The sequence below is a fragment of the Poecile atricapillus genome, chromosome 1, assembly GCF_030490865.1.
Source record: "Poecile atricapillus isolate bPoeAtr1 chromosome 1, bPoeAtr1.hap1, whole genome shotgun sequence".
NCBI lineage: Eukaryota > Metazoa > Chordata > Aves > Passeriformes > Paridae > Poecile > Poecile atricapillus.
Genome location: NC_081249.1, coordinates 71,774,415 through 71,802,295, shown reverse-complemented (window position 1 = coordinate 71,802,295; position 27,881 = coordinate 71,774,415). Strand labels below are relative to the sequence as shown.

The 27,881-nt window shown below is 43.8% G+C and overlaps 1 protein-coding gene across 1 annotated transcript; it reads left to right on the top strand.

Annotated features, from left to right (window-relative positions):
* FGF9 (fibroblast growth factor 9) lies at positions 1-27,200 on the top strand. Its single transcript, XM_058830496.1, has 3 exons — positions 1-1,399; positions 7,867-7,970; positions 26,334-27,200. Exons 1-3 carry the CDS (start codon positions 1,123-1,125, stop codon positions 26,577-26,579), a joined length of 627 nt encoding a protein of 208 aa, XP_058686479.1. The 5' UTR covers positions 1-1,122; the 3' UTR covers positions 26,580-27,200.
* The last annotated feature ends 681 nt before the right edge of the window (positions 27,201-27,881 follow it).

The window sequence follows — 27,881 nt, the reverse complement described above, 5'->3', positions numbered from 1 at the left end:
TGCGGGCATCTCCCGAGGAGCCCGCTTCCCGCAGCGGGCGGGCGCGATATATTTAGCATCGCGTCGCTTTATTCCTCCCCCAAAGTTTCGCCCACTTATTTATTTATTTGCCGGCGAGCGCCGCGCTGCCGCAGAGCAGCAAGAGCCGCTCCGCGCCGTGCCGAGCGCTGGAAGCGGCTCGGTATTGCAGCAGGAAGGGCTGAGCGCTAGGACCTCGGAGAATCCTTCCAGCAGCAATCAGGACTACCTTAAACCCAGCCCAATGCCTCTTCCTGCGCCACTCTGCGTGCTGGATGGAGATCCACAGTCAAGAGCTGCAGCTCAGTGCTGGAGTACAACATTTCACAGGGAGCCCTGCAGAAGCAACACCTGTTTCGAGCCAGCCAAGAAAGACACAAGCACTTGTATGTTGCTGCTTTGCTTGTGGATCGTCAATAATCCTAAACCAGTGGACATCTGCTGAGCCTCCTGAGAATTCTGGATAATAGATTTGGACGTCAAAAGTTTTTTTTTCCTTTTTCTTTTTTGCTTTTTTTTTTTTTTTTTTTTTTTGGATTTATCTCAGCCAACAACGTGAGATTTCCCCCCTCCCCCTTTGCAGGATTCATGCTGATGTATGCAGTCTGTTATAGAGTAAAAACAGCGCATGCCTTTCTGGAGTCAGAATCCATAAATCCTGACGTAGCCTGTGCATCTTAAAAAAAAAAAAAAATCCCTATAACGCCTAGGTATTTAAGTTGCTATGGTCATTCTTATCTTAAACCAAATGGAGAAACTACGGATTTTTTTCTTTATTACAGTTGGATGGGCTGAAGACCGTATTGCTTGCTAAGAGCTGGGGATATATGCATTTATATAGATATACACATCTATATGTTTATAAATATGTCAGTGTGTGAGTATAAAGTGGTGGTTTCTTAGACTAACTGGTTTGACCTTGAACCTGTACCAGTCAAAACAGAATATTACTTTTATTTATGCATTTAATGGATTGAAGAAAGAACATTTTCTCTGTAACTGCGCTAGGGAGGGGAGAGGAGTGGAATATACCTAATCTTATATCTCCTGGGTTTGGCACCATCATTATTGTTTATTCTCATTCTCTAAAAGCAGAATCTTCTGATGGCTCCGTTAGGTGAAGTTGGGAACTATTTCGGTGTGCAGGATGCAGTACCCTTTGGGAATGTGCCCGTTTTGCCGGTGGATAGTCCGGTTTTGTTAAGTGACCACCTGGGTCAGTCTGAGGCAGGTGGGCTACCCAGGGGGCCTGCGGTCACGGACTTGGACCATTTAAAGGGGATCCTCAGGCGGAGGCAGCTATACTGCAGGACTGGATTTCATTTAGAAATCTTCCCCAATGGTACTATCCAGGGAACCAGGCAAGACCACAGCAGATTTGGTAGGTATTATCCTTAACCCTTTAGTGGTCATGTGATGAAATAATGGGGCAGAACTGCGGGCGGGGGGACGGTGGGGGGTGCGAAGCGGGCGGGAAGGGGGGTTTGTGCTGATGGATAATCCGCCGAGGGGAAAAATGAATGTGTCCGGGGGTGCAGATGTACACGAGCGGCACCAGCGCGGCGGAGCAGGAGCCCTCGCCGAAGTCGCCGGGTGTTCGGTAGCGATGTTTGTGCAGCCCCAAGTTCTGCTTAAGAGCAGACGCGTACTGGGAGGTGGTGGTGGTGGCGGTGGAATTTTTGCTCGGGACGTTTCTGCTGAATGATTTGATTTCGCGAGTTTAAAGGGTTTTTAATCATTAACCACCACAATTTAAAATTCACCGAGTTTCCTGGAGGGAGTAGCTCTCGTCCTATACGCAAATTGACGAGGGCTTTTCTTTCGTTTTCTCTGCCGATTACCTGCCCTAGTAACTGCTCGAATTGCACACCCTGCCTGGTTCGCTGCTCGGCGGGGTTTTACCGGCAGCGCACGCCGACCGCAGCCGGGCTCTCCGCCCGCCCGCACCCGCAGCCGTGCGACAGTGCCGGTGACAGGCGCCCCGGGAAAGAGGGAGCGCAGGTGGGGTCCGGAACCAGCCGGGAATCCTGCGCCAAAACCTGCCTTTCTCGAACTGCGTGGAGAGTCAGGCTGGCAGCGAATTTGAAAAGAACATTCCCTGGCTTTCCTTTCTAGGGGACACTATTTGTGACTCAGCAGCAAGGGGTGGAGGGCTGCTGGCCCCGGCCGCGCCGGAGAGCCTGTGCATGCACACACGCACACATGCACATGCACACGCGAGTCCAGTGGGCCTGAAGCGTCTCGGCTGCCAGGGAGTCTGTTAAAGGCCCGGCAGATTGAATGTATGAAAGTGACTAAAACAGCCTGGCTGAGCTGATTCTTTGGGTTTTTTTTAAGGAGGGGTGCGGAAAATATGCCAGGTTAGCTCGCCACGCTCCCAGCTGTTGGAAGGAGTTAACTTCTGAGTGAACCAACCTGACAGCACTTAAATTCGGTCGTAAAAAAAAAGTCCTGTGTTGATTTTTTTTCTCTCTTTATATTTTAATGCCAGATGTTGAACGATATCTAAGCTGTATTTTATTGCTCTGTGAAGCTATTTAGATAATGCCGGTGTTGTAGGAGATGATCTCCAAAGGGCTCATAAGGGAAGCGGGGAGGGAGGGACGGGGGAGGAGAGGACTGAAGCTCTCGCATGGTCGCAGGTTCATCCTCCATCCCCCTCCATCCGCTGCTCCCTGACACTCTCACACTGCTTGCAGGCTCTTCCTCCCTCCCTCCCTCCCACGCCGCCCGCCCGGGGTCTCCGGGGCTGGGTGCGGGGTGGGGGCAGCGTCGCGCCTCTCCCGGGGGCGCAACATCCACGCTTGCTGGCGAGGAAAAAGTGCGGAAAGTGTTTAAGGCAGACGCGTAGTGAGGGGAATGGGGCGGGGGTGTGTGTGTGTGTTGCAGCTAGGCGTTTTCCTTGGCACGGATAGACGCCGCGCGTAGCTGCTGAGCCACCGCCGCAGGTTCCCCTTGGCCGCTGCGGTGCGGGCGCAGAGCGGCGGGCGCGGCGCGGGGCCGGCGGGGGAGGCGCGGAGCGGGGCCGCAGCAGGTGTAGGGCGCTGCGCGCACCGGCAGCCGGGGCGGCGGGGGGCCGGCGGCCCGCGGGGCCCCGCCGCCCCCGGAGGAGGGCCGCCAGCTGTTCCCTTCGCGAGGCGGCGGTGACCACATTATTCGTGGCGTCTATTTTTAAAAATGGCTTTCCAGCCGCAGTTGTAGGAAGCTGACAATTCCGAGGGGCAGTTCTTCCACCCCTTGCAGCGCCTTGGCTTTAAATAGATTGATTTTTTTTTTTGTCCTTGTCGGTTTGATCTCCCCCCCCCCCAGGACGCGCCTCGGTGATAACTCTTTTCCCCATGCAGGGCGCCGGTGATGCCCCTACTGTCTCCGGGGTTGGGAAGATCGGGCACGGCAAACCCGTGGGACGCCTTGGGACTCCCGGCTTCTTTGCGGGAGGGAAGGGGATCTCGGTACTTTGTATCGGTGCCGTGACATTGCTGTTGCGTTTGCCGGAAGGACACAGAATAGCTGATCCTGTTTGAGTTTTGGTGATTATATCTGATGATCCTGGGGAGGTCTGCATCCCAGCTCGGGAGCTGTCCTGTGGAGAGCAGGCTCACATGGTCTCCTGCGAGCGTGTGCGGGAAACCTGCGTGCGCGTGTGTGGATGCGGGGGTACGCGTCAGAAGGAAGTTTTTCTCCAGGAGTAAGGAAGACAAAGAGAAAACCCCAGGGGCTGCGCGTAAACTCCTCTCTGGGCTCTGCCCTGTGGGAATCCCCCTCCCCGCACACACCTCTGGAGAGACATCAGATAAGAGTAATTCTTTTGTGATGCTATGTTGGATGCGTGCCTATTGCGTACAATAAACCGAGCCATATTGTGTGTCTATACTCGCCCGGTTCTGGGAGCCCTGGCATTTCGCAATTCCTGCAGCAAGATGTCCATCTCTAAAAGAAAAGCTCCCGGGAGAACCCGGCTGGGTCCCCCCCGTAATGTGATCTCAGGTGATCAAAGCCTTTTCTCTCCCGGGTCACAAAAGAAATTTTTTTGATGCAGTCTCCTTTAGTGTAGGGCATTGGCTAGACAGTAGAGTCATTGTAAATTCAGGAACTCTGTAACAGCGGAGAGGCGTGCCTCTGTGCGTCAGCACAAGTACTGCATGCACAGCATTAAAAAAATAGGAGCATGCAGGAAAAGGAAAAAAAAAAAAAGCTTGTCAGCAGGTGACCTCCGCTCCCCGGGACCTGCTGCTACAAGGAACCGCTGCGTTCATCATCTGCGGGAGCCGCGCAGCCGCCCGCCCTCCCGCCTCCCCGGCCCGCCCTGCCTGCTCCGGCGCTGGGCTGGCGGGGCGGGCTCAGCGCCGGGAGGGCGCGGGGGCGGCTCCGGCCGGGGGTCCCTGCGGCTGCCCGCCCCTCTGCTGCTGGATGCGGGTGGGCGGGCCTGCCCCCCGCCCCGTGCTGTCTCTGGGGAGAGCCAGCAGACCGGGGCGGGGCGGGGGGAAGGTGATGCATGCGGGGAAGGCTCTGGCCCCCGGGACTGGGAATCGCGGGCCAGGTTTTAGGGGGAGGGAAAGGCGCCGAGCAGGCCCGACAGTCTCCTCCGCTACTGAGTGCCGCCGAGGGGAGGGGATGAGGGGAGGCGGGCAAGGGCGCTGTGAAAGCCTGAAACCGAAGCAGGGCCCTGCTGCCTGGGGGTGCCGTGTCTGTCTGCGCTCCCATCTTTTAATTGGCATCATGTGGGGGAGCGGGCGGGGTGGTGACAGCTGCGACAGGCAGGACGCATCCCGGCGGAGCGCTCAGCCCCGCGCAGCCCCGCACCGCAGCCTCGCCGGCGGGCGGGAGGCCGAGAGCGGGGCGCCGGGGCACGGCGGTGCCGGGATTCCCTCGCCCCATCGCTGGGCTGACCTCCCGGCGGCTTCTTAGCCACGAAGGGCTTCGCTTCCCTCGCCCCACTGCTCTCCGGGGCAGCCCGGGCAGAGGATCCCCCACCGCTCTTCCTGCGCTCCCCTTCCCCTGGAAGCCATACAGAGAGGTGGCAGGCAGGGATACTTGTTCGCCGTCTTCGTTGTCACAGATGGTCTGTTACAGTGCTAAGGGAAAGCTAAACTGCTCCAATCCATTGATACAAAAAAAGCCAACGTATAGCCTGAGACAAAAGCGGGCAAAGGGTAAACCAGCAACAACATGAAACTGTGCAGTTGCAGAGGTGCTCATCGCCTAAAAGCCAAGGAAAATGCTTCTGTAGGTCTGCTCTTCACCAGAGCTAAGATAGATCAAAATTAAACTTTCACTTTCGTGAACAACACGTCACTCACCTTTGAGTGTGTTGGGAGAGCAGGACCAGCATTTATTAGGACCGGCTGGTGTCCTGCACCATTCAGCATGAACTGAGTTGGATCATGTAGAAGAAGGTATGTGAAGGGCTGATTAGGACGTGTAAGGAATAAATAGCTTCCCTGAAACTTTCTTCCTATCGTCGTGAAGGAATGGGTCTTTGCACTGAAGTGATTTCATTAAAGAAAATCCTCAGTGAGAAGAAATCCAGCACCCCATGTACTAAGTTACTTCCTCTCTGCTTCTCTTCCCTTCCATATTTTTAGCTATAAATAGGGCCCTAGCTTTCAAAGTTTGGAGCTGTCCTGATTTTCATTTCATACAGCCTCATTTTGAAGAGGATTATCTATTTTAATATCTAGTTCAGGTCCTAAGTAATATCTATATATTATAGAAATTATACAGTGAAAATATGCACAGAACTATGGGACAAATGCAATCCTTGCAGTGACAAGACTTTGGGAAGACTGTATGCTTGGCCCCAGATAATCTCTTGAAGGATTTAATATGGCACATAAAACTTGCTGTGAGTAGGCTTTTGAGTGTTTCAAATGAAGAGGTCTCTATCTGATCTTAAATATGTGAATGCTTTTTGCCAAGTACCTTAAATTAATTTTCTGCACTTAGGATAGGACATGACAGTGCCGTTTTTGTTCTTTTCATGCACTAAGCAGCATGCATCCAAATATTTGAAATGATGGCAGCAATTAAAGACTACATTTGGATTGATATGAAAAATGCCAGACTCACTAACTTAGCTATAGTAGTGTCTAATACACACTTAACAAAAGATTTAACTTCAGTTAAAATTGCTTGGTAACATGTATCAAGTAATATGATATTTTGGTAAAAGCTTTAGAGAGAAAGCCTTACTAAGAAATCTGAAAGTATTGCATGTCCAGATATAATGGGAATTTTTAAATTGTTTCAATGGATCAATTGTATCTGAGATACTACATATACCAGATAAACGGCATGCTGCCACTTTATATTACTTAAATAATTACATAATTGCAAATATTTCCTCCCAGTACTTATTTGTGCATATGTAGAGAATAATTTAAAATGCCCAGGTCTTAAAAATGGGTTATCAAAACAATAATACTGTGGTGTTTGTAGTGCTGAATAATATATAATGTAATGATCAATACTCCCTTACAGCGAATATTTTTAATCTTTACATTAGCTTGGTTATAAATTTTCCCTACTGGCTTCAACTTGTGTTATGTTAGATCTATGTGATTCATGCCTGCTATTGATTAGTGCACAACTATTTTGTGTGAGATGCCAAATTAATTGTTATAAAAAGCCACGAAAGTGCTTTTTTATTGGCCCTGCGAGGCTCAACACACACTATACTGTTATTTCATTATTTCATGTGCATATAATTTCCAATAAGCTTTAAAAAAAAGTTATGCAGTGTGCTTAGATATGAAAATTCACATAATATACTGAGAAAGCTACTTTGTGCAGGACACACTTTATTTTGTGACTCAGAAAGTAGCGTAACACAGCAGCGTGCTTCTGAATGTTTCTGGATAACTTCCTGTGAGACCATTACAGTCTTAGATGAGCACTCCCAAATAGGAAGAAATTTCCATTTTATAACACAAGATTCCTAGGCTTATGCCAGGTTTGGCCAGCAGCATCCTCATTGAAGAGGGAAGCAATTTGCAGGGAAGGCTGTCAGAAAATTCCCAAACCCTCAGAACCAGATAAGCCAATACTTGATACAGATACTTGTTGTACTGTACACATGGATGCTGAACTTCAGAGATTTGCAGAAGCAGTGCTTCTCTGCAAAGTGTTCTTATTTCTAAGAGAAAAATGTCTGTGTAAACTTGCTGTGATGTACATGGGGAAAACTTAATCATGTACACACTATTACACTTAGGTGTAGGATGTTTTAATGTCTGAGTTTTAGATGAATAAATAATAACACATCAGAGAGAATGGTTACTATCTAAACAGAAATGCATGGCACTGGACTATTCTAAGGATTTTCATTTCTCAAGCCTTTGGAAGATCATACTGTGAGTAAATCTTTCACTGTATTCATTGATGTCTGAAAGGAGATCTCTTGGTTCCATGTGTAACATTGCCTTATTTCACAATTCTGATTAAAATGCATTTTTTCAGAATTTATTTTTCAAGACAAGTTTCCTCATTCTTGATAATTTTGGCAATCTAAAACCTTTTTTTTTTTTTTTTCTCTGAATGTATTATCTGTTGTGCAAAATCAGTATAACTGAGCTTAAGAAATGTGTTTAGGAATGATAAGAAAAATTGAGAGCAATCTTTTAATTTGATACATGAATGCTGTCTGAAATGCATCATTCTAACAAAGATCCAAAGTATTTGAAGTATTGTACATTAATTTTGTCATCATCTTCTTCAAAGAGCTCACAAAATGGGAGAAAAGCCTTGAAAATAGTTGCTTCACACTGAGGGATAAGTCATATCTGGAAAAAACCCAACCTTTCAATGGAAACAATATGTACATTGTTTGTTTTTTCCTTCATTTCATAGGTATACTGGAATTTATCAGTATAGCAGTGGGCTTGGTCAGCATCCGAGGAGTCGACAGTGGACTTTATCTTGGAATGAATGAGAAAGGGGAACTGTATGGCTCGGTGAGTTCCTGCTGGCCTTGGGCAGTTATGATCCTTACATTCTGTGGGGGAAACACTTGCTAGCTCTGACAAGCTCCCAATGCACTGTGTGTGTGTGCTGTATGAGCTCTGAATATCTTGCAATCTAATTCAAGACAGGACCCTGTGGGTGACATAATGAATGTGGGAGAGGGAAAAGGTGACAAAATCAGGAATGAGTAATAATGCAGATGAATGGCAATTTAGAAACAAACAATAGAGACTGATGGCCAGAGCTGGTCACTGAAGACTAAAGGATGTACTATAAGATTTGTAAATGTCTCCTCTCAGTAGAAACCTAAATCAAGACGAATTGGATTCCTTTTGTGTGTAGGCAGAGAGCTTTCTAAGAATTGACAAAATAAGGTAGAGGGGGAGGGAAAGGGTGGCATATGTGGATGAGAGAATGAGAAACAGGAGTGTGACAGAAGTTATAAAAAGTATAGGAATCAGGGCAAGAGGCTTGGTGGTCTTGTCCTGAAAGTTTCACTGGTTCTCCCTGAGGGATGGCAGCAGGAGTGAGTAACGGGTGTGAAGGAGGAGTAAAACTTGGTATTTCAGATGTGGGAGTTTGCCAGCCTACCTGCAGCTGATGGGTGACTGTTCTTGGCAACATGGGCTGTCTTCCAGCTGAGCAGAGAGAGAGACTGTGTGTGCATGTGTCTGTATGATGTGGCTCTTACCTGGAGGATTTGAGGCATCTGATGTACAATGGGCTTCATATCCTGCATAGATCGTGGGCAGGCTCATCTGAAATTTAGCAGATAACTCCCCAGATGGTAGAAAGCAACCTTTTCTAGCAGTAAAGTGTCAACCTCCAAAGCTTACAATGACTAGAGAAGCCGTTGTATTTGAGGAAGAGGATAGCAGGATTGAAGGGTAAGAGAATATCTGAAGCAAAGTGAAGCTGTGTATTCACAGGGGTTCATTAGAAGCAGGGCAGAAGGTTACAATGGTCCATTGATAGCGTAAATGTTGCAGAGAAACGCTGAAAAAAAAGTTAAAGTGATAGAGAAGGGCTTTGACTGTAGTTGAAGATATCTGTGTCACAGGGAGTAGCAGTAACAGGGAAAAGGGTGGGGCTGGCAATGAGAGTAGAAGAAAATGTGAGACAATGGTGGTGAGTGGGCAGGTGAAAACAGTAGGGGTAAGTGGGAAGTCCACCTTCCATGTATATTATCTGTGTAGGAGTGTGAGCAAGTGAAACCAGGAAAGTCCAGCAGAAGTGTTTCCATAAGGGTGTCCAGGTTCACTGATCTCTTTCTAGTAAAATTTTGTGTGAGAGAGATGAAGAGGATTATCTTCTGAGCAAAAAGCAAGCTAGGTGAGGAAGGTGGAAGATACAATAAAGACAGTGTATGTGGGAGGCAGAAAAAGAGGTGGTAAAGTGATGGGCAAGGCTGGGATGAAGGATGAGTGGACATGGGGGAAGGGGAGATGCAGAGATGGTGGGAGCCAGTGAGCGGGAAAGGCCAAAGAAAAGGGATTTAGCATTAATGTCCATAGGGAGGAGATAAAGTTTGGAAGGATGGAGAGGGAGTGAGAAAAGAAATGGATACAATGACAGATGTAAACCACTTGCCTGTGAGGAGTAAGATGTCATGAGTCACAGTCCTTGTGTAGCCTGATGAATGTGATAAAGAACTAGCAAAGTACATGAGTACATCAGGTTCAGTTAGGCAGCAAAGAGGCAGAACAACAACAGTAATGTGAATCAATAATGTTGATAATCATCAGCAAGAGTAATTGTCTAAACATATAAACACAGTGAATCAGTTACTCTGCATTTCAGATATTCTGAGACAGAAAATGCGGTTATTGACAGAGCTTAAATGCATAGAATTGGGAAAGCAAATGTTACATCACTTTCCTGTGCAATTTATATTTTGTATTTGCAATATGTTTGACTGTCAGAATGAATTACTCAAGACATTCTTCACAGAAGAAATATGCACAAGAAATTCTTTGTAAATTAGTAAGCTCACTGCATTTATAAAATAGTTGTTCCATGAACGGCAGTTCTAAAGGAGCCTGCTTTCCTAAGGAGTTGTGTCTCACAGTAAAAGACATGGGTCTCTTTGACATCCTGTCCCAGCAGAAGCACAAATTCCTTAGCCTTTTGTGTTTCTTGTATGGAGAAAGAGACAGTGTTAGCTGTCCATGCTCACCAGACTGTCAGTTTGCAGGGATTACATAGCTCACCACTCCCAAGTGAGACGTGCAAATGATTTCTCTTCTTTAGCCTGCCTCTGATTAGTTGCAAACCTGATAGGAACTTAATTTTCTTAGAGACCTTTGCCTCCTGATTGAAGCTGGTTGACAAGCTAAGGAAGGAGAGACAAGCAGGCAAATGGATGTACAGTAAAATTGGATAACCCCTTTTTCCTAAGAAATGACACTAAAAATATGAAGCCATTCATAATGGAGAACTGGCAATCTCTGAGGCTAGAATGCAAAGTTCAGGTTAAAATCTGATGGATGATATGGCTTATTGTCAGCCTCCAGAGATGGGACATACTAAAGAGTGATGGTAATTGAATTACATTACTTCCAATGAAATATAACCTCTAATGGCTACTCAGTGTGATGATGCTTTAAAGCCTTGTCAACACTAGCAATCCTAGTGACTATATTTCAGCAACTGTCAGCTCTCTTAGAAACACTGAGATAAGCAGGCTTCAGAGGAGATTTTTTGTGTAGAATTGGCTGGACATTTTTAAGTGACAGTGTTTTGCTTTTGGTTTTGGTCAAAAAGTGAAGTTAATTGAAAATGAAGTTCTCTGATGGGAATAAATGTTGCATCTTGAACCAGAAACAAGGCACAATCCAGCAGAAAATGATCTCTCTGGCGAAGTAGAAGACCAGGTTAAATGAGATTAGTTTTGAGACTGATATGTGGTAGACTGTGAAAAACTTAAATCTTTGGCTGAACAGTTCTGTAGCACCAGTAAACTGTCCTTGTGTTGCTGTGCTGTGAGGTCTATCCCTCTGTCTTGGTTTCTTCCCTAAGGGCTGTGGATAGCATCAGCTTTGTCATGGAGCAGGCACACTTATGACACAGTGGCTGTATTTCCTAGGATGGGAAGCCCACACACAACTGAGTAGCAAAGCCTAAGAAATACTTGCTCTTGCTCTACATCAGCATTGTGGATCTAAGCAGGTGCTTAGATTCACAGCTTGTGAGGCATCCAGTACTTGACACTGTTGAAGTAGATGCCCTGTGTCTGACACTATCATATTTATATTCTAAATACTACATGAAAAATACATTAGGCATGAACCAAATCAGTGACCTAAGAGACTTCTATCCGTCTATATTTGTGTTTGAAACATTTGACATAGGAAGATTTTTCCCAGCATAATTGTGATGCCACTGGAGATGGGACATATGGCAAAGCAGAGCAGCCAGGGTGGGTGACTGCTGCCAGTTTTCATGAAAGACAACAGTAAAAGCAGTTTCAGCATATCTTGATCCAGATACATTCCTCTTGGCCTTCTCAAAGTACTGCTTTCCTCCTAGATTAGCTGCCTGACAAACTCTTCCCACCTCCCCACTCTCACAGGGGGCAGTTCCTGCTGTATTTTCTGGTCAGAAGAGCACAGTGCCTCTTACGCTGCTTTCAGGCAGATGTGTAACATAATGTGGTTGTTCTCAAATTCCTCATCATGCCCCAGATTTAGCCAGGTAAAGCTCAAAATACACGCACGTGGTTCTGCAGAGAAACCAGTGGTAGCTACCAAACAATGACATGGAGACTGGTTAGTGACAGCAGCTTTCCCTCCTGTCTCACCTGTCCCTGCTTTCCCTTTACCTTGCCTTTCCCTGGCAGCCTGCAGCCATGACTCACCACGTTTCACAGCAGCTACTGTGCTTGCCACTGGAAAGGAGGAAAAATGCAAACTACAAATAGGATCCCAAGGGTATTAAGACATGAAGACCCTTTCCTTCCCAAGTGCCAAACAGCTCTTGCCAACATGCCTGGCAAGAGCATCAGCAAATGCGTCTTAGCTGTGCTCATCAGGGCCATCCATAGAGGTCTTTCTGATGAGTACCACAACCTTTATGCTTTTGTAGGCTGTCCCCATTGTCATGCTGCCCTTGGGAATATTTACAGCTGCCACACACGTGGCAGGCCTTGATGTGTCCCCACACCATGGGGTGCCCATCATTCCCACTGCAGGCTGTCCTCTGAGGGAGTTCTGTGCTACCTCAAGCACAGACCGAGCAGGAACATTGGATACCCTTGCCTCAGCTGCCCTGGTTGTCCCAGGTTTTTCTGCAGTAGAGAGCTGTGCTGCATCTGACTGCTGGCCTCCCCACCTCACTGATCTCCCACAGACATGCACCTTCTTCGTTCTTCTTCTCAGACTGAGTAAAAAGAAAAATTTTTTTAGCCGTTGGTGTGGTGAGGCACAGGAACAGGTTGCCAAGAGACACTGTAGATGCCCCATTGCTAAAAACATTCAAAGTCAGGTTGGACTGGGCTCTGAGCAACCTATTGTAGTTGAAGATGCACATTGCAGGGGGCTTGGAGTAAATGAGATTTAGAGGTCCTTTTCAACACAAACCATTATGTAAAATGCTGGTGCCTCCACATATCCTTGGCAAGTGGCAAAAAACAGCTCAGGTTGGGTGCTCAGGAGGAATACTGATAGTTGGAAAGTCTGGAGCAGCTACCAGGAAAGCTGTGCAGGTGAGGAGAGGAAGGCAGGAGTGGAACTGGTGGAGCTGTTGAGGCAGGGGGAAAGAGTGCTTGGAAGGAGAGCTCAGGGGAACATACAGAGAGAAGCTTCATTTACTCACAGAGCAGCTGGGACAGAGCTGAAGAACCCAGACCAGGAGCCAGGGAGGGAGCTCCACACCTCTGGGTTGCAGACTTACAGGGTATGTGCTGCAAGGTGAGTTGTAGGAAAGCTTTTAGCAGGGTCATAAATTGCTGTCCTTCAAAAAGTGAACTGAAAGATTCATCTGGGAGACTAAACTCACCTTTTGCTCCTAAAACACTGGGGAGGGGGTGGAGGAGGAGGAGGAGAGAGAGAGAGAGTGAGTGAGAGAGAGAGTAGTGTCCTTGAAGGAACATATTTTCCCAGTAAGTGTGCAGGGAGTGACGATATGCCTCCTTATTGTCCCAGCAGGGCTGCACCTGCAGCGTTTTATGCTTTTGTTTGGGTCCCCACAGTCCTGTAAGGGGTATGAAGCTACAAAGACTAGTGAACAGAAATTTTTCTGACAAAAAAGGGACAATTTGTCGTAGTTTACTGAAAATTGCTTGATGTAGGCAAGGATTTCTTTGGCTGCATTCTAAAAATATCTTTTATATTCCTGTGCAAATAAAGGAAGGGAATTGTCCAGCCCTTCAAATGGTAGGTCAAGGTGCACGGAAACAACACGAAGAAAAAAGCAGGTTGAAAGTGCATGTTGGTAACAGCATTTGGGCCAAGTATATAATTATTGCAGGTATCTAAGAACTGGATAAATAAATAAATTACCCTCCAGTACCACAACACTTTCCTTTTAAACACCTCCCATCTAAAACCATTCCATATGTTTCAGATTGCTTTTCTTTTTTCTTTTTTTTTTAAAATAACAATCTGGATTATCTGTTCTCAGTGTCCAGGTACCATGGTTGAGGTGAGCCTAGAAACAGGCTCAATTTCAGTGCACAACAGGAACAGTTTCGGTGCACAAGTTTTGGAAGGAGAATTAAAAGCAATTTCCTTGAGTGAAGGCAGAGACTTCTAGGCTGAGAGTGGTCAAATCCCAGGAGGGATAATGGCTGCAGTGCCTGGTTTAACGCCCTTCTGCTGGTGTTATTATTATTGTTTACAATAATAAAGTGCCTTCTGGTAAATGGTATAAATGAAGAGACAGAGGGTGATTCCTGTGGCAGCTGACTTGCAAGGAGTGGTCAGGCATTTTGCTCAGGAAAGCCTGTCACTCTTGTGATCAAAACCCTGATGGTGTCTTTTACTGATCGCGACTCGTGTCTCCCTGGGTAAATCTGCTTTAAACAGGAGACTACAAGAAGCAGGCCTGTGGTTAATTTGACGGGCAAACTCTGAAGTGACCCAGTTCAAAAAGGTGATTGTGGCTTTGAATGTGTCGGAAACTTGAAACTTTGTCAGAGATTCAGAAGTCCTGTGGAAATTGTATCCCAGCAAGGGTGAAAATGCGTGTAAGCATTTGAAGATTGTGAGTGCTTGGCAGAGGGTCTGCAGAGAATGGGAGAAGGGCAGGTTGCAGAAAAGATTGCTTCTTAGAGATGTAGAAGCATGGGAATAAAATAGAAATTGTGCAATAAAGCTGATTTGAGCCCTGAAATGTGTACTAAAGCTTTTATAAGGTGAAAAGTTTTTAGCTACATACCTGGAAATGGAACAGAAGTCTTTACCAACACGGCGTATTCAGGCAGGAGTGTAAATGCAATACAGTCTGAATGTGGATGCTAACTGGGCTAGCCCTGTTTCTGATAAACTCTTTTGGGTGGTAACATGGGTCTAGAGAGCTCCCTGTAATGGGATGAACAAAGGGAGTAGGGGCAGCCAGTACTGCTGTTGAAAGAAGTGGCTATTTTCCTTCCAACCATCCATCCCCTCCCTTTTGCTGGCACAAGTGTTTCTTTGCTGCCTGGGGAATTGAAGCAGGAAACTGGAAAACAAATCTGGCCAAGCAAAAGGGCTTCAGCCGCAGTGGCTCCCTCCCAAGTCACTGGAAGGTGCAGCACAGAGGTGGGAGCAAGCCCTGGGTGAGGGAGTGTTTGCTTCCCTCTGAGGCAATGCAGGTGTTTTCCAGCCTTGAGTGTGTGTGTACCTCAGGCTGTGTGATTTGTTTTTGGCTGGAGGGCTATCAGTCTGGCTTGGGATGTGCTTGGGAAGCTAGGAACATCCTTCTAAATGAAAGAGTAGAGGAGGACCTGAAAGTACATGTATGATGAGTTTACTGAAGCAGGATAAATAGTTTCAGGCAAGTATAGTATTTTATTTTTGGTAGGAATATCTTTTTCTATCAATGGAAAATTGTGCTAATCTTCAGGGCTGTGTTAGGTATGACCCACAGAAGAGAGTGTTTGTCACAGTGGGTAGAAAAAGTGTTAGTAGAAGGCTTGTATGATAGATGGTGAAAACTCTGAAGAGAAGACAGCAGTGGGGAGTGCTGAAAGGTATTAGACTGGAGTGAAGCTATTAGTGGAATTTTTATGGATTGGTCCCTGGACTGATTTTATTCCCTGGTTTTATTAGGGACATTAAACATCTCATCATAAAAAGGTGTGTTATTGAATTTTTTTGCAAAGCTGGGAAGTATTTCCAGCACAGGAGGCAACGTTACAGAAAAGCCTAAGGGTGACCTAAAGGGCCTAAAATGTTTACATGTGAGGCTCAGGGAGAGCTCTATCAGTGCCACTCCATACAACACTAGGAAGATTCAGTCTAAATGCAAAATACAGTTGGTCACTGTATTAAAGAAGATTAATTGGAACCAAAAGAGGAGCAGAAAGGGCATACTGGTATGATCAGAAAAGACTATCAAATGATAAACTCTGAAGATCTTGACTTAGCCTGCTGAATGTAAACTGAGAGGGTATGCTTTTGCTCTCTGTAAATACTTTGAGGTGTAGCACCACGGAGGAAAATAAAGTCCTCGAAATAGAGTACAAGAATGAGTTGGTTTGAATGGGTCACAGGAAAGCTTAGGCTGCCTAATGAGGAAGATTCAGGCTGTGAGGAAATGGAATTTTGAGCTGTCCAGAGGGATTTTTGCAGGGAGTTGTAGATAAGACATAAATGCTTTCTCTGCACCGTTTTACAGTAGTAAACAGCTTTGTGACTGTTCCTTTGTGGAGGGTATAGATCTAAGAAAAGTCCATATACTTGAGTTACCTCATCTACTTCACCCTTGCAGATAACCCCTCTTAGGATTTGGATGGGCAGTTTTGCTGAAAGCTGGGTACTGTTAAATGGTGTTCCCCACAAGTACCAGCATGGGGAATGAGACAGAAACTGCAACCAGCTCAGCAAGGTATGAAGGACTCTGTTGGAAAAAAGGTCCTTTGAGATGTGGGTACTGGTGTAGGAAAAATTGATAGGTCAGTACACTTGACACGGATAATATGGGAGAAAGCTTTGTGAGAAACTGCAACTATTGTGGTTGTTTTCAAGCTATGGCTTCAGTCTTTTTTAAATCAGAATTTCATAGACTATAGCACTGTCACCAAAAAGGAACACTTACTAGTACTGTTCTGTGAGATAGATACCACACTTTTCCTCAAGTCTATGGTCTTTCTCAGAGGACTTAATTTCAAATGCTAACTAGGTCTGAAGATAATTTTTATGGGAGAAAACCCTCAAAGATTTTGCCTTGGTCTACAATTCTATGTTGATCTTGGATTCTCACTACGTGCGTGGGACAGGAAAGTATGAGTAACTTCTATATAAATTGTATGTTTGTATATATATATATATATATGTATATATATACACACATACATACACACGCACACATATATATATGTTTATGTGTGTGTGTATATAAAGCTAAGCTTTGTTAAGGTAAGATCCTACTCAAACCTTAGTTTAATGATTTGTTTCCCCTAACTAAAGGTGTCTGAAATTTTGTGTTCTCATGAAAACCGGAGACTAGAGGTGCTGCTCGAGGAGGCAGCCAATGTGACTCTGCAGGAAGCCTCTTCCAGAAAGGGCAGCTCTAGAAGAACTTCTTCCAGAAAGCTTTTGCTTTCTTCCATGCTCCAACACTGGTACTCATCTGACCTGTCAGTGGATCAGTTTAGGGATATAAAGCCACAGAAAAATGTTTAGCTTCCTGAACTGGCTTGCTGCCTGTTTGGGCAAGCACTAGAGCTCAGTGGGAGAATCAGGTGCAGTGTGGGATAGTTGAAGGGTTGAGCACTGTGCTTTCAAAAGCAGAGAGCTGTTTAAGTGGCCTAATTGCATTGCAAACCCAAATCATACCCAGCAAGCAAGACTGGGACATCTTCAGATTCTTTTCTTTGCAGTTGTGTAGCTCCCCATTGTCGCAGCCCCGAGCGTTTCTGGAGGTGGCTGTAATGATACAGAGGTGTGAAGAGGTTCAGTGTCTTTGGTTGATTTGAGAGTACTGTGTTGAAGTGACATGCTAAAACATCAGCAGCAGTGACACACTGAGATATGCTTGGGGATTATTCACTTCACCAGATAAAGATCTGATGTGCTCCGTTTCTGATTCAGGTGCCAGTGGGATGCGAGTGTGGCACTCTCTCCCACTTTGCCATTCATCATTTTCAAAGACCGAGCCCTGTGGGGACTTCATTAGGGATTTTGACTTGGTTGAGATTTGCTTTGCAGTTTGAATGTGCTTAGGCTAATTTGGTGATGTGCAGTAATGTCGTTCATTTGTGTCACATTCAAAAAGCTTAAAAAATAAAGCTTGTTATAGTGGAAATCCATATTTTCCCCTTCTACAAAGCCCTTTTGTTTCTTTTTCATTCCTTTTATACTGGCAGATATCTGCAGCTACCTTTGATTTGAAGATAAGATTTTATATTTGTGTTCCACAGGCTGCTGCTGAGGTAAAACTTGTGTTCTAGTGTGGATGCTGCATACTTTTGAGCTCTGGCCCAGGCTGTGCAACTTTAATCTGCTAAACTTTGCTCTTCAAATTTAACACAATTATAGAGGCAATTGTGACTCAGGAGAAATTTTGACTCGATTCTATTATGGTTGAAATACCATTTCCTTCAATGGAATCAGGATTGGACCTGCTCCTGTAAAACCACCAATTAGTTTTATGGTTGTGTCAGCAGATCCAAATCAAGATAAGAGCTGGATTGTATTCATCATTTTAAAAACCTAAATCTAGACAGGGTTCCTGCCTATGAGAGTCTGCAATCTAGAGGCAATCTTTTAACGTGTAATCTTACTTTTTCATAACAAGGTGGATTTTGTCCCACTGATGCCTTTGTTAGGGCATCATATAGTGTATAATCTGAACTCAGAACAGGAAAGTTATTGGAGGAGACTTCAGCAAAATCTTTTGATTCATTTTAGAATATACAAATGTTGTAAAGTTTAAACCAAATAGAAATATTATTTTTTAAAAAAAATTATTTTTACTTTAAAAATCTGTTTTCTTTGGAAGATCCATATTTGCAGGTACCCGAGAGACCAAATACTTGGTCGTTGAGATCTTTAGTCGCTAGTTATGTTGAAGTTGTTCCTATATATCTTTTGGGTTTTTTTAGACAGAGTGACAACTTCTTTCATCAAAGCTGAAATTAACTGCATGACTGAAGTTTTACCCACTGAAAGACAGGCCCACTGGTGTGCATGTGAGGAATAGGGGTCTCATGAAAGAGCAGAACCACCTGATTTCCTCCAGTGTTCCCAAAAGCTAGGTCAGCTGTATCACTGACAGCATAAGTCAAGGCATAGCAACACCAAAGATGTGTGGATTTTCTGAGAAATATTAAGGAAATACTCTTTATTCTACCCAGAAAGCAAGATACTAAAATTGTGTAACTAAATCTATGACTTTGTGGTGGGATTGCCCCTGGGAAAAGGAATGGGGGAAGTATCCAAAAATTCATCCTTGGAGAGACTGTTTATGAGGAGTGTTTGCCAAGGGAGGGGGCACTGCGGTCTGAAATCTTTTCTTCAGAAGCAACTATTTGAATTGCTGGCCTTCCTTCCTGTCCAAAAAAGGTGGGAAATTAAAAGGCCTCATTTTTAAACAATTTAAACTGAATAAGCAATTGAGGCCTGCTAGGTAAAGATCATAGTGTTCCAATCCTTTGCTGTAGTGCCCACCAAAGCATGTAGCTTTTAAAATTTCTCTGTGAAGCGTGTTGGCTTTCAAGGCCCCAGTGGATATGTGGCATTTCAGAGAGGATCTTTCCAAAATGTGATATCTTGTGGTGCTTTTTGTCCGATGAACCCTGTCCAGAATGACTGTAATCAGTAATGTCCTTGTCCTCTGAGCTAGTACCTAGCTAGTGGCTTTGCATAAAATTAATAGCAATATACAGAGACAGGCTTTTGTTCATCATCCCTTGACCAAATCATCTTGCTGAAAGAATAAAACATTAATTAATTTTATAATGTACATTTATATCACTACATATGTATAATAATTATTTTGTTCCCATGGCAAAGTGTTCCATGAAGGGTCTTGAGCATTCTGCTCTTTTTATGGTGGCACTTGGTAGCTGAGAGGTGAGAGTTGATTCTTTAATGGTGGATAAATCCATTTTGTGGTGTACTCACTGAATGTAGAGGGTCGTGCAGATTACGTACTTTTTATCCTTCACTTTACAATGTTTTCCAGCATGTGAGTTTAGCTCACTTAAGCAGCACATTCTGCTGAATGAGTTCTATCTTTCCTTTAAGCCTGTGTTCTGTGCTTGGAGAACCACAAAACAAGTAAAAAAATACTGACAAAACACTTAGTTCCATTTTAGTTGGATTTAAGGAAAGCATGTTTTGTTTAAAAATTTCTGTCCGGTTAAAACCTTAACTGGTATTCAGGCTAGAGTGTGTGCAGCTGTAGGGTGGCAGCCCTGCTTTGACATACAGGTTGTCTTTTGATAGAACAGAATTTGTGGAGTGGGGAGCTGGGGGAGGTCAAGTTACAGCTTTCAGTAAATCTGAGCATGCCTGAAATGGTTCTTTTAATGTCTTAAAATATTTGTTGCCTTTTTATCATTGCAAGCCTGATCCGTGTTCCATTTAAGCTGACGGGAACCCTTCTCCCATCTTCTTTAAAAATTGGCTCTGGCTCCTGTATCAGATTGCATACCACCTTGCTTTCTGATTCTTGGAAGGGTTCAGCCAAGCGTTATGAATTAGATGCTGAGATAACATTGACGACTGCAGTTCTTTATTGTGCCAAGGGAATCCAAAATAAAATACAGGTCAGAAGTGTGACTAGTGAACGATACAGTGTGGGCCCGGTCCCGCTGGCATGGAAGGGAGGGGAACAGACCAACTTGTTTGTTTGTTTTCTAAGAGTCAGTTTTGTCCTGGTCCTGTTCCGTTGTGGTGCAGAGAAGGAAGCTTGTCAGCTTCCAGAGAAAAGACACAGAGAAAGCTTATGTAGCCTGAGATCTATCCCTGGAGTTTTGTCAAGACTTCCAACAGCATCATGAGCAGATATTGGGTGTTTGGGTGAAAATGAGTTTTCATCTCATGCGCTTGGCTGAGCAGATATAAACCGAGCCTTTATGAACTTGAAGTGTGGCTATTGATGGGCAGCCTGTCCTCAGGCACAGTGGGGTTGCTCATCCCATAATGATTTCATGTCCAGGGAGGGCATACTTAAAGCTTGACAGATGCTGCAAACTTGAAATCTCAAAGGAGAGGATATCAGTAAAACCAAGAACTGAGGAGTTGGCAGTGGCAAAAATGGATGGAGGCCTAATTGGCATCTCATTCTCCTGCAGCTCACATCAGAAGAGCCCTGTAAAGAGCCCTGGGGTGGCATAGTGCTCTGTGCCAGCCTGGTCTCTCTAGAGAAGGTTCTTGATAGTGTGGAGAGCAATGGAGTGGGAGAAGAGTTGCAACAGAGCAAATGGGCTGAGCATTGAAATCCCTCCTGCACTGACAGTGTCCTGGGATTTTATTGTTGGTCCTGGAGTCTGCTTGCTTAGTTCAGAAAGCACTGCTTTTCTGTTGTCTGCATCAGGGTGTGCAAGTACCACAGTGTCTGCATCTGTGTAGGTGTTGTGGCTTTTGGCAATCATGATCCCAAGAAGTTCAAGTTCTGCTGGGTCTTGGGATCTTTACAAGCTTTTTATATGGAAGACGCTAATCTTTAAGCACCATCATAACTGCTGCATGGCAGCAGCACAGAGCAGTCACACATGATTTTTATTTTGCAGGTGGAAATTGATGTATAATAAAAACAATACAAATTAACTAAGAGGTTTAGGGTCAAGAAAGTAAGATGGATACTGGATGTACTCTGTGAGAGTACAAGGTGATCTCAGGTAGGGCAAATGCAGTTGTCTAACTGTGGTTTTGCCAGGGACACCTTGCCTGATTTCCCTCATCTTATTTAACGTGCCACGGAATATGAAATATGTATGTGGCAGCATTGGTGTCTGACTGTTTGCTTGTCTCTCCTCTGGCCCTGAATGGTTTTCTGCTCTCCATCTAAAAGGCTTTTGGACAACTACTGACACAAAAACAAAAAACCAAGCACTAGTCTTCTTGGCAGACTTTTATTCCCCCCATTTTTTCATGTTTTGTCAAATTATTAAAAAAAGCATTCTGAAAAGAGGCTGCTTGGAAAAACTCATCAAAGAAAGCTCTGTGACACTCACCAAGTCAGACACACAGTGTGCAGGGCTTGACTCACACTGTGGTCTAATTTGGAAAAGAAAGTAGTGCTGCTTGGACACTGGTATTTGGCTTCTCGTTATGGCTGGAGGTGGTTCAGCCAGCCAGTAACTATCAGGCTTAGCATGAGAGTACAGAAAATACCACAGCAAATGCTAAACTAGACCTTTATTTATGTCAGCTCTGGATGAGTGTTAATTATTAGCTGAACATAGTATGTTCTAGAGGCTGTTTGCATTACAGCATGGGAAGGGCCAATGGCATGTAAAATGTGTGTGTTGGTAGGCAGAACAGCAAAGCAATCTGCTTTGGAGGAGAATCGGGCATTTCTTTGCTTCCCTTCACTACATATGCAGCTTTTAGTAATGCCACGTAGCCATAATGAGGGATTTGCATGAAATTACTCAGGAGATTATATATATGAACATGACTTTTGTTAAGATGGGTTGGATTAACAAGGTGTTAGCGTGCAGCAGGTATATAGGAAGTGTTGGCTACATCAGATATATTTCTTGTTAATAGGTGTTTGGACTTCTGGTTTAGGTGTTTTCTTGTCTCTACTGAATCAATATAGCAGTTTGCAAAAGGGAAAACTATACATGGCATAGAACAGAATAGTTTGCTTGGCATGAAAAAACTTGCTGTGATTTTAGGAATGATGGTCTGAATAGAGTTTCTTTTGTCAGGTTACAAAAGAAATTGGAGTTTTAGCTCCATAGGGAGGGAAGAGAAAGGAAGAAAGAAAGGAAGAAAGGAAGAAAGAAAGAAAGAAAATTCATGTATTGTATATATAGTGTATAGGACCCTGTACTGCTCTTTCAACTACCAAGCAGCACAAATGTCTTACATTCTTTAGAGTCATGAAACCATTTTCTGAGCAGTGTACATGTGTTTTCCATGTTTCTATTTATTTACAATTAACTACTTCACATGGGTAGCCATTTTAAAACAAGCTAGCAGAACTTTTATTGTGATGCCTGTAACAATACACTTTATAAATTTAGAATCTGACTTTTAATCAATCTGCCTGGGAATAGGATAACATAATTATTTTCTTCCTTTGTTAGGTGGTGGAGAATGTAGAAAGGGGAAGGGGTCCTGGCTTGCTAACACTCACCAGCCATCAGCAGTTTTCTGAATTAAATCTTTCTCAGGGTTTGTCTTTCAGATATGTGCATTTTTGTACAATTCAATTATTTGAACATTCTGAGTTAAATAACAGGTTAAAAAACCAAACAGGTGAAGCGTGGAAATGTTGCAAAATGAAAATCAATCACTTTGTAGTTGAAAATGAACCGTCTTCACTGTGAAAACATGTGGAATGTGGTGCAACATCTGATTTATATAATTTTGAGGTCACCTCCTTATTTGGCCCTGAATTAAATGATTTGAGCAAAGCAGGCAGCCTCCCCTTTCACAGGAATGCAGGTTACTTTCCATAGCTGTTCCAGTTGGGTATGTTTGGTATTTGTGTCAGCTTTCGACAAAGATGTCCAGCAACTTTAAGTATGGTGCGAGGAAATATTTGCACTGGAAAAGTGATAGAGTTGCTGGAATAAAAGTATGCAAAAATTGCTGTATTGTAGGGCTAAATCATGCTCTTCGAATGTGCACAGAAGTACTTTCTAAAAGTCATAGCCAGAAGGAGAAATGTGATCAGGAAACACCATAGCCTTTCCATACTGGGAGAGTTGGTTTTCAGCAAGACTTTCCTAAGATGGTGAGAGAAAAGGGTGGTGCTAGCACGATGGACCAGCCTCACCTCCGTCTTATGCTCATTTCTGGCTGGAATAATAACATGCATACTTACAGTGTGAGCATAAGGATTAACAGCATGGAGGGCTGTGGTGGTACATGGTTTAGGGGTAGGCTCGGCAGTGTTGGTTAATGGTTGGACTCAATGATCTTAAAAGTCCTTTCCAACCCAAAGGATTCTGTGATTCTACATAAATTACTATCCTGATGGATGTTGATTTCTGTCTCTCTTGGTACTAGATGAGATGTTATTGTAAGAGTCATCCAGGGCATGGGGAGTAGGATATTATGGGATTTTAGTGTCCCACATTACTTACAGGATCTGATCCAAAGTCACCAGCACTGATTTCCTCCCATGGTGTCTGACCACAATCAGAATTTCTAGGTCTCCTAGAAGGAAAAGGCTTGACTATATAAAGAAATTATTTAATTTCTGTTAAAGGGTGTTTGTTAATGTCCCTACCTGATACTGCATCCTGTTTGCTCTGTCATGTTCATGTTGAAGTATTTGCCTCACGTTTGTACATGAATTTCTGAGAATTTTAAAGAAGGACAAAAGAGATGTAGCTGTGCTGTAAGTGAATAGAAAGTTAAAATAGGATAAGCTTGTAAAATGAAGATTGAACTTGTGAGCTTGAAATCCATTTAACTTATCCATAGTGCAGTACAGTGCAAACCCCCTGATTCAGGGTCTGCTAGTTACGTGTACCACAGCACTGTCATGATCCATCAAACCTGCCAGATAAAGGGAGGCTATTTTAAAGTTTCTCCTTCAGGGCATGGGGAAGTACTGTTCCTGCAAAGATAGAAATTTATGATGATGCTAAAAAAAAATGCAGATGAAGTGAATAATTAATGAATTCACGACAGGACTGAAATATCTTCCTAAAATGCTGCTATTTTTAGCAGGGAGTTCTTCTGCAGTGCTTGTCATGTGATCCTATTGCCTTCTGAGAGCAGGAAAACAATTTGAATTAGTTTCTCTTTCCCTGTGGACTTATATAAGCCCAGTATATAATACCACTTAGCATCTGATTCTGCTTTAAAACAAACACAGATGATTTTAAACCTCATGCAAAATGAAACACTAATGAAATCTGTACTTAAAGATAATCTTCTCTGCAGCTGAATACCCTGTACAATACTTTGCACTTTTGAGGCTGCACAAGGGGAATACTGCAATGGGTGTAACTGGCAGCTGCTGCTGGTCCGGTGATGTTCAATGCGGCTGCGGTTTCAAGCTGGCAAAGGACATAGAGACAATTATCAGTAGGAAGTTGCAGGGAATGGCCCGCAGATAAGGGTTTAATGTGAACAGATTTGTGCTTCTTTTGCCTATAACCAGTATAGACTACTGCTGTGTTTGAACTACTTTGAACTAAAAATGTCATAGTCAGAAATTACTCTAAAAAAAAGTTGTCACGTCCACAAAGGGATACAGTCACTGCCGTAGTGAATTTTCAGGAGTTGAACATGTGAAACTGGGTCCTGTCTGGGATTTCTCCTTCCTGAGTGGTAATGAGGTACCCAGTGCCCATTAAAGGGGAAGTCAGGAGCAGCTTACTTGCTGCCTTTCTTGCCTACTGGAGTTGCCACAAATTTAATTTAGAAGATCTCTCCAAATCCCAAACCTTTAGGTGTTTGGGAGGGCCTGAGGAGGACTCTGTCTTTGCAGCTCAACACCCAGTTTGTACAGGTGCAGAGGGGTGTTGGCTTCCTTTCCCCATTTACATGGGGTTTGTTTCGCCCACATGGGATGGTGCCTGGATGGCTTCTGTAAGGTGTGTAGGGCTCCTTGGAGTTGGCTTGTCCCCAGCCCCAGTGGGCTGCCCTGGGAGCAGAGTGCTTGCCACACAAAGCAGCAATGAAATATCTGGGCCGAAGCACATTGGTTTGGGAAAGGGTTGTGAGCTGATTCAAGCAGCAGAGGTGGCCCCAAAGGCACCTGCAACTTCAGGGAAGCTACAGTCTTTGGTGATGGTAGACCTTGGGAATCTCCTGGGTTAAGTCATGGAAGATGGTTTCTTAGGGGTGCTCATGCTGTGGCTCAAGTTTATGGCTTAGGTGCCATACATACTTTGATGCATCTGGGCCTTGGCCTCTGTTTTCTCTTCTCTGTGCTCCTATCTAAAAAAATTGCTTTAAGATTTAATGTCTGTAAAACACATGCATTGTATGGAGCTTTGTAATGATTAGAAACTGATCCTCAGTTGAAGGCTGGGTGTGGTTGATGTGAGTGCTATTGAAATGAGAATTTGTTATGAATAAATACATTGAATTATCACTATTTTTTTTCTTGTGCCTGGTGAAAAGACTATTTTCAGGCCTATTTTCCCCAGCTATCCATCAGTTCTTCCATGCTACAGCTCACCACCTTTTTTTCCTAGTGTTCTTGTTCAGTGATTTGTGGGAGTCCTTCCTGAAATGAATCTGGCTATCAGATGACTGTGTTTTAGGCACTCTATTAAGCAATTTTTTAAAAGCAATTTTAAGCAATCATAAAGATGTAGAAGGCAACACACAGACTGAAGAAGGGGGTCAGCTGGAAGGAGTGGGATTCTGTAGTAGCAGGGGCATCTGATGAATGGTTGATACCCTCAGTGGATCCTGTCCTCAGTAGGATGGGACACAAGGACAATCCTGATAATGCAAAGCTGGAGGGCTTTTCCTTGCCTGCTTCATCTCAGCACACAGGGTTCATGTTCCTGTTTGAAGCTCTATTGGGTTATGGCTTCATGATACAAATAATAAATCAAATGAAGGGTAACAAATTGCATGTTTTTAAATTAATGAAATGCATCAAGTTCTCCATGCATTCAAATGACATAGAGATTTTAAGACTGTGAATTTTTTTACAGCCCTGCAGACTGGTTCTAGTTTCCTTTATTTATATCTGTTTGTTTGAGTGCCTGCAGCCACCATTGAAACTCTTTGTTATAGAGGTCCAGTAAGGTCTTGTGAGCTGCTTGGGAGCTATCAGAAATAAAAAGTATCTGTTTTCATCTTTGTTGTTGCTGTATTGATTTGGGCAATGAGGCTTTGAGATTAATTTTTGCTCCACATAGGGTTTTCCACCCTTATGACTGCCTCCTGAAACACCCAGAAATGCAGCTTTACATAGCTAAAACTGGGAGTATTGAAATAGTTTATTCTGCAATGTAGCGAGGAGATACCAGATTCAAGCCATTAAAATATTAATTCTTTAACAGGAAGCTTATTTTAGTGGCTGTCTCCTTACTTCTCTTTCTTTTCTTTCCACAGGAAAAATTAACCCAGGAGTGTGTATTCAGAGAGCAATTTGAAGAAAACTGGTATAACACATATTCATCAAATCTATATAAACATGTGGACACTGGAAGACGATACTACGTTGCGTTAAATAAAGATGGGACTCCAAGAGAAGGGACTAGGACTAAACGGCATCAAAAATTTACACATTTTTTACCTAGACCAGTGGACCCTGAGAAAGTACCAGAACTATATAAGGATATTTTAAGCCAAAGTTGACAAAGACAATTCCTTCACTTGAGCCCTTAAAAAGTAACCACTATAAAGGTTTCATGCGGTGGGTTCTTATTGATTAGCTGTGTCATCACATCAGCTCCACTGTTGCCAAACTTTGTCGCATGCATAATGTATGATGGAGGCTTGGATGGAACATGCTGATTTTGTTCTGCACTTAAAGGTTTGTCCTCCTGGAGGAGAGCCTATGCCCACTCGCTTGATTTAGTACGAGAGGGAGCGCGAGAGAGTGAGTGAGAGAGAGAGAGAAAGGGAGAGGATGAATGGGAGTGAGAGCGCGAGAGAGAGGAGCCGAGGGGAGGAGGAGGGGGAGGAGGAGGAGGAGGAGGAAGGCCTGATGCATGCTGGGGAATAGACACGCTTTTAAATTTTTGATCAGTTGTACTTCGTCATATATCAGCATAGCTGCCATACTTCGATTCATCAGGATTTTTGGCTGGTGGCCTGCTCAAGTGTACGCTGCATTTACAAAGGCATGGAGGGTGCAGTCTTACTTAAACAAGAGACTTTTCAGTTAATCGCTCTCTGGGTCTCACCCCACTGAGTTTAAAGCAAAGACCTCTTAGAAAAAAAAAAATAATAAAAAGTTAAATTTATTTATAGAAATTCCAAAGGCAACATTTTATTTATTTTATATATTTATTTATTATATAGAGTTTATTTTTAATGAAATATGTACAGGCCAGATAGGCATTTTGGAAGCTTTAGGCTCTGTAAGCATTGAAATGGCAAAGGCCACTATGAACCTGTGGTAAATTCATGCAAGTAAATATAAAGGTGCATGGATAAAAAAAAAAAAAAAGCCAACAATAAAAAGGTAATAATAATAAATTCTAGTGACCCTCATGTACTAAAGGCGACAATCTCTTTTGTGCCCATATTATTGTACAAGTATGCACACCACTCATGACACTGAGTCCTCACTCTTCTGACTGCTTGTTTCATAGCTTACCCCAGAGGATTAAAGAGAAAACTGGGTCTTCAACTTTTTTTTATGTGTCTGTAATATTTCCTCTCTGATAAAGTGACTTCTTACATCATTGTAAATTTCACAGCTGTGGAAAATATAGGGGTTGGAATATATTCTACTTGTTAAAACCTATTGCAGATTATACCAAAGCTAAATGATAAATATGCTATTTTTTTTTTTCCTAAAGAGAATGCCAGAAACAACATAAGTAATACCAACAACAATTATACTAATTTTAAGATTCCACAAAGAACACATAAATATTTCAGAGGGCAACAACCAGGTTAACAGGATCACTCTTGTAAACATGTTTATTT

Coding starts and splice junctions, on each gene's coding strand:
- FGF9 (XM_058830496.1), top strand. CDS start 1,123: ATGGCTCCGTTAGGTGAAGTTGGGAACTATTTCGGTGTGCAGGATGCA. Junction 1,400..7,866: donor GCAAGACCACAGCAGATTTG/GTAGGTATTATC, acceptor TTCATTTCATAG/GTATACTGGAATTTATCAGT. Junction 7,971..26,333: donor AAGGGGAACTGTATGGCTCG/GTGAGTTCCTGC, acceptor TTCTTTCCACAG/GAAAAATTAACCCAGGAGTG.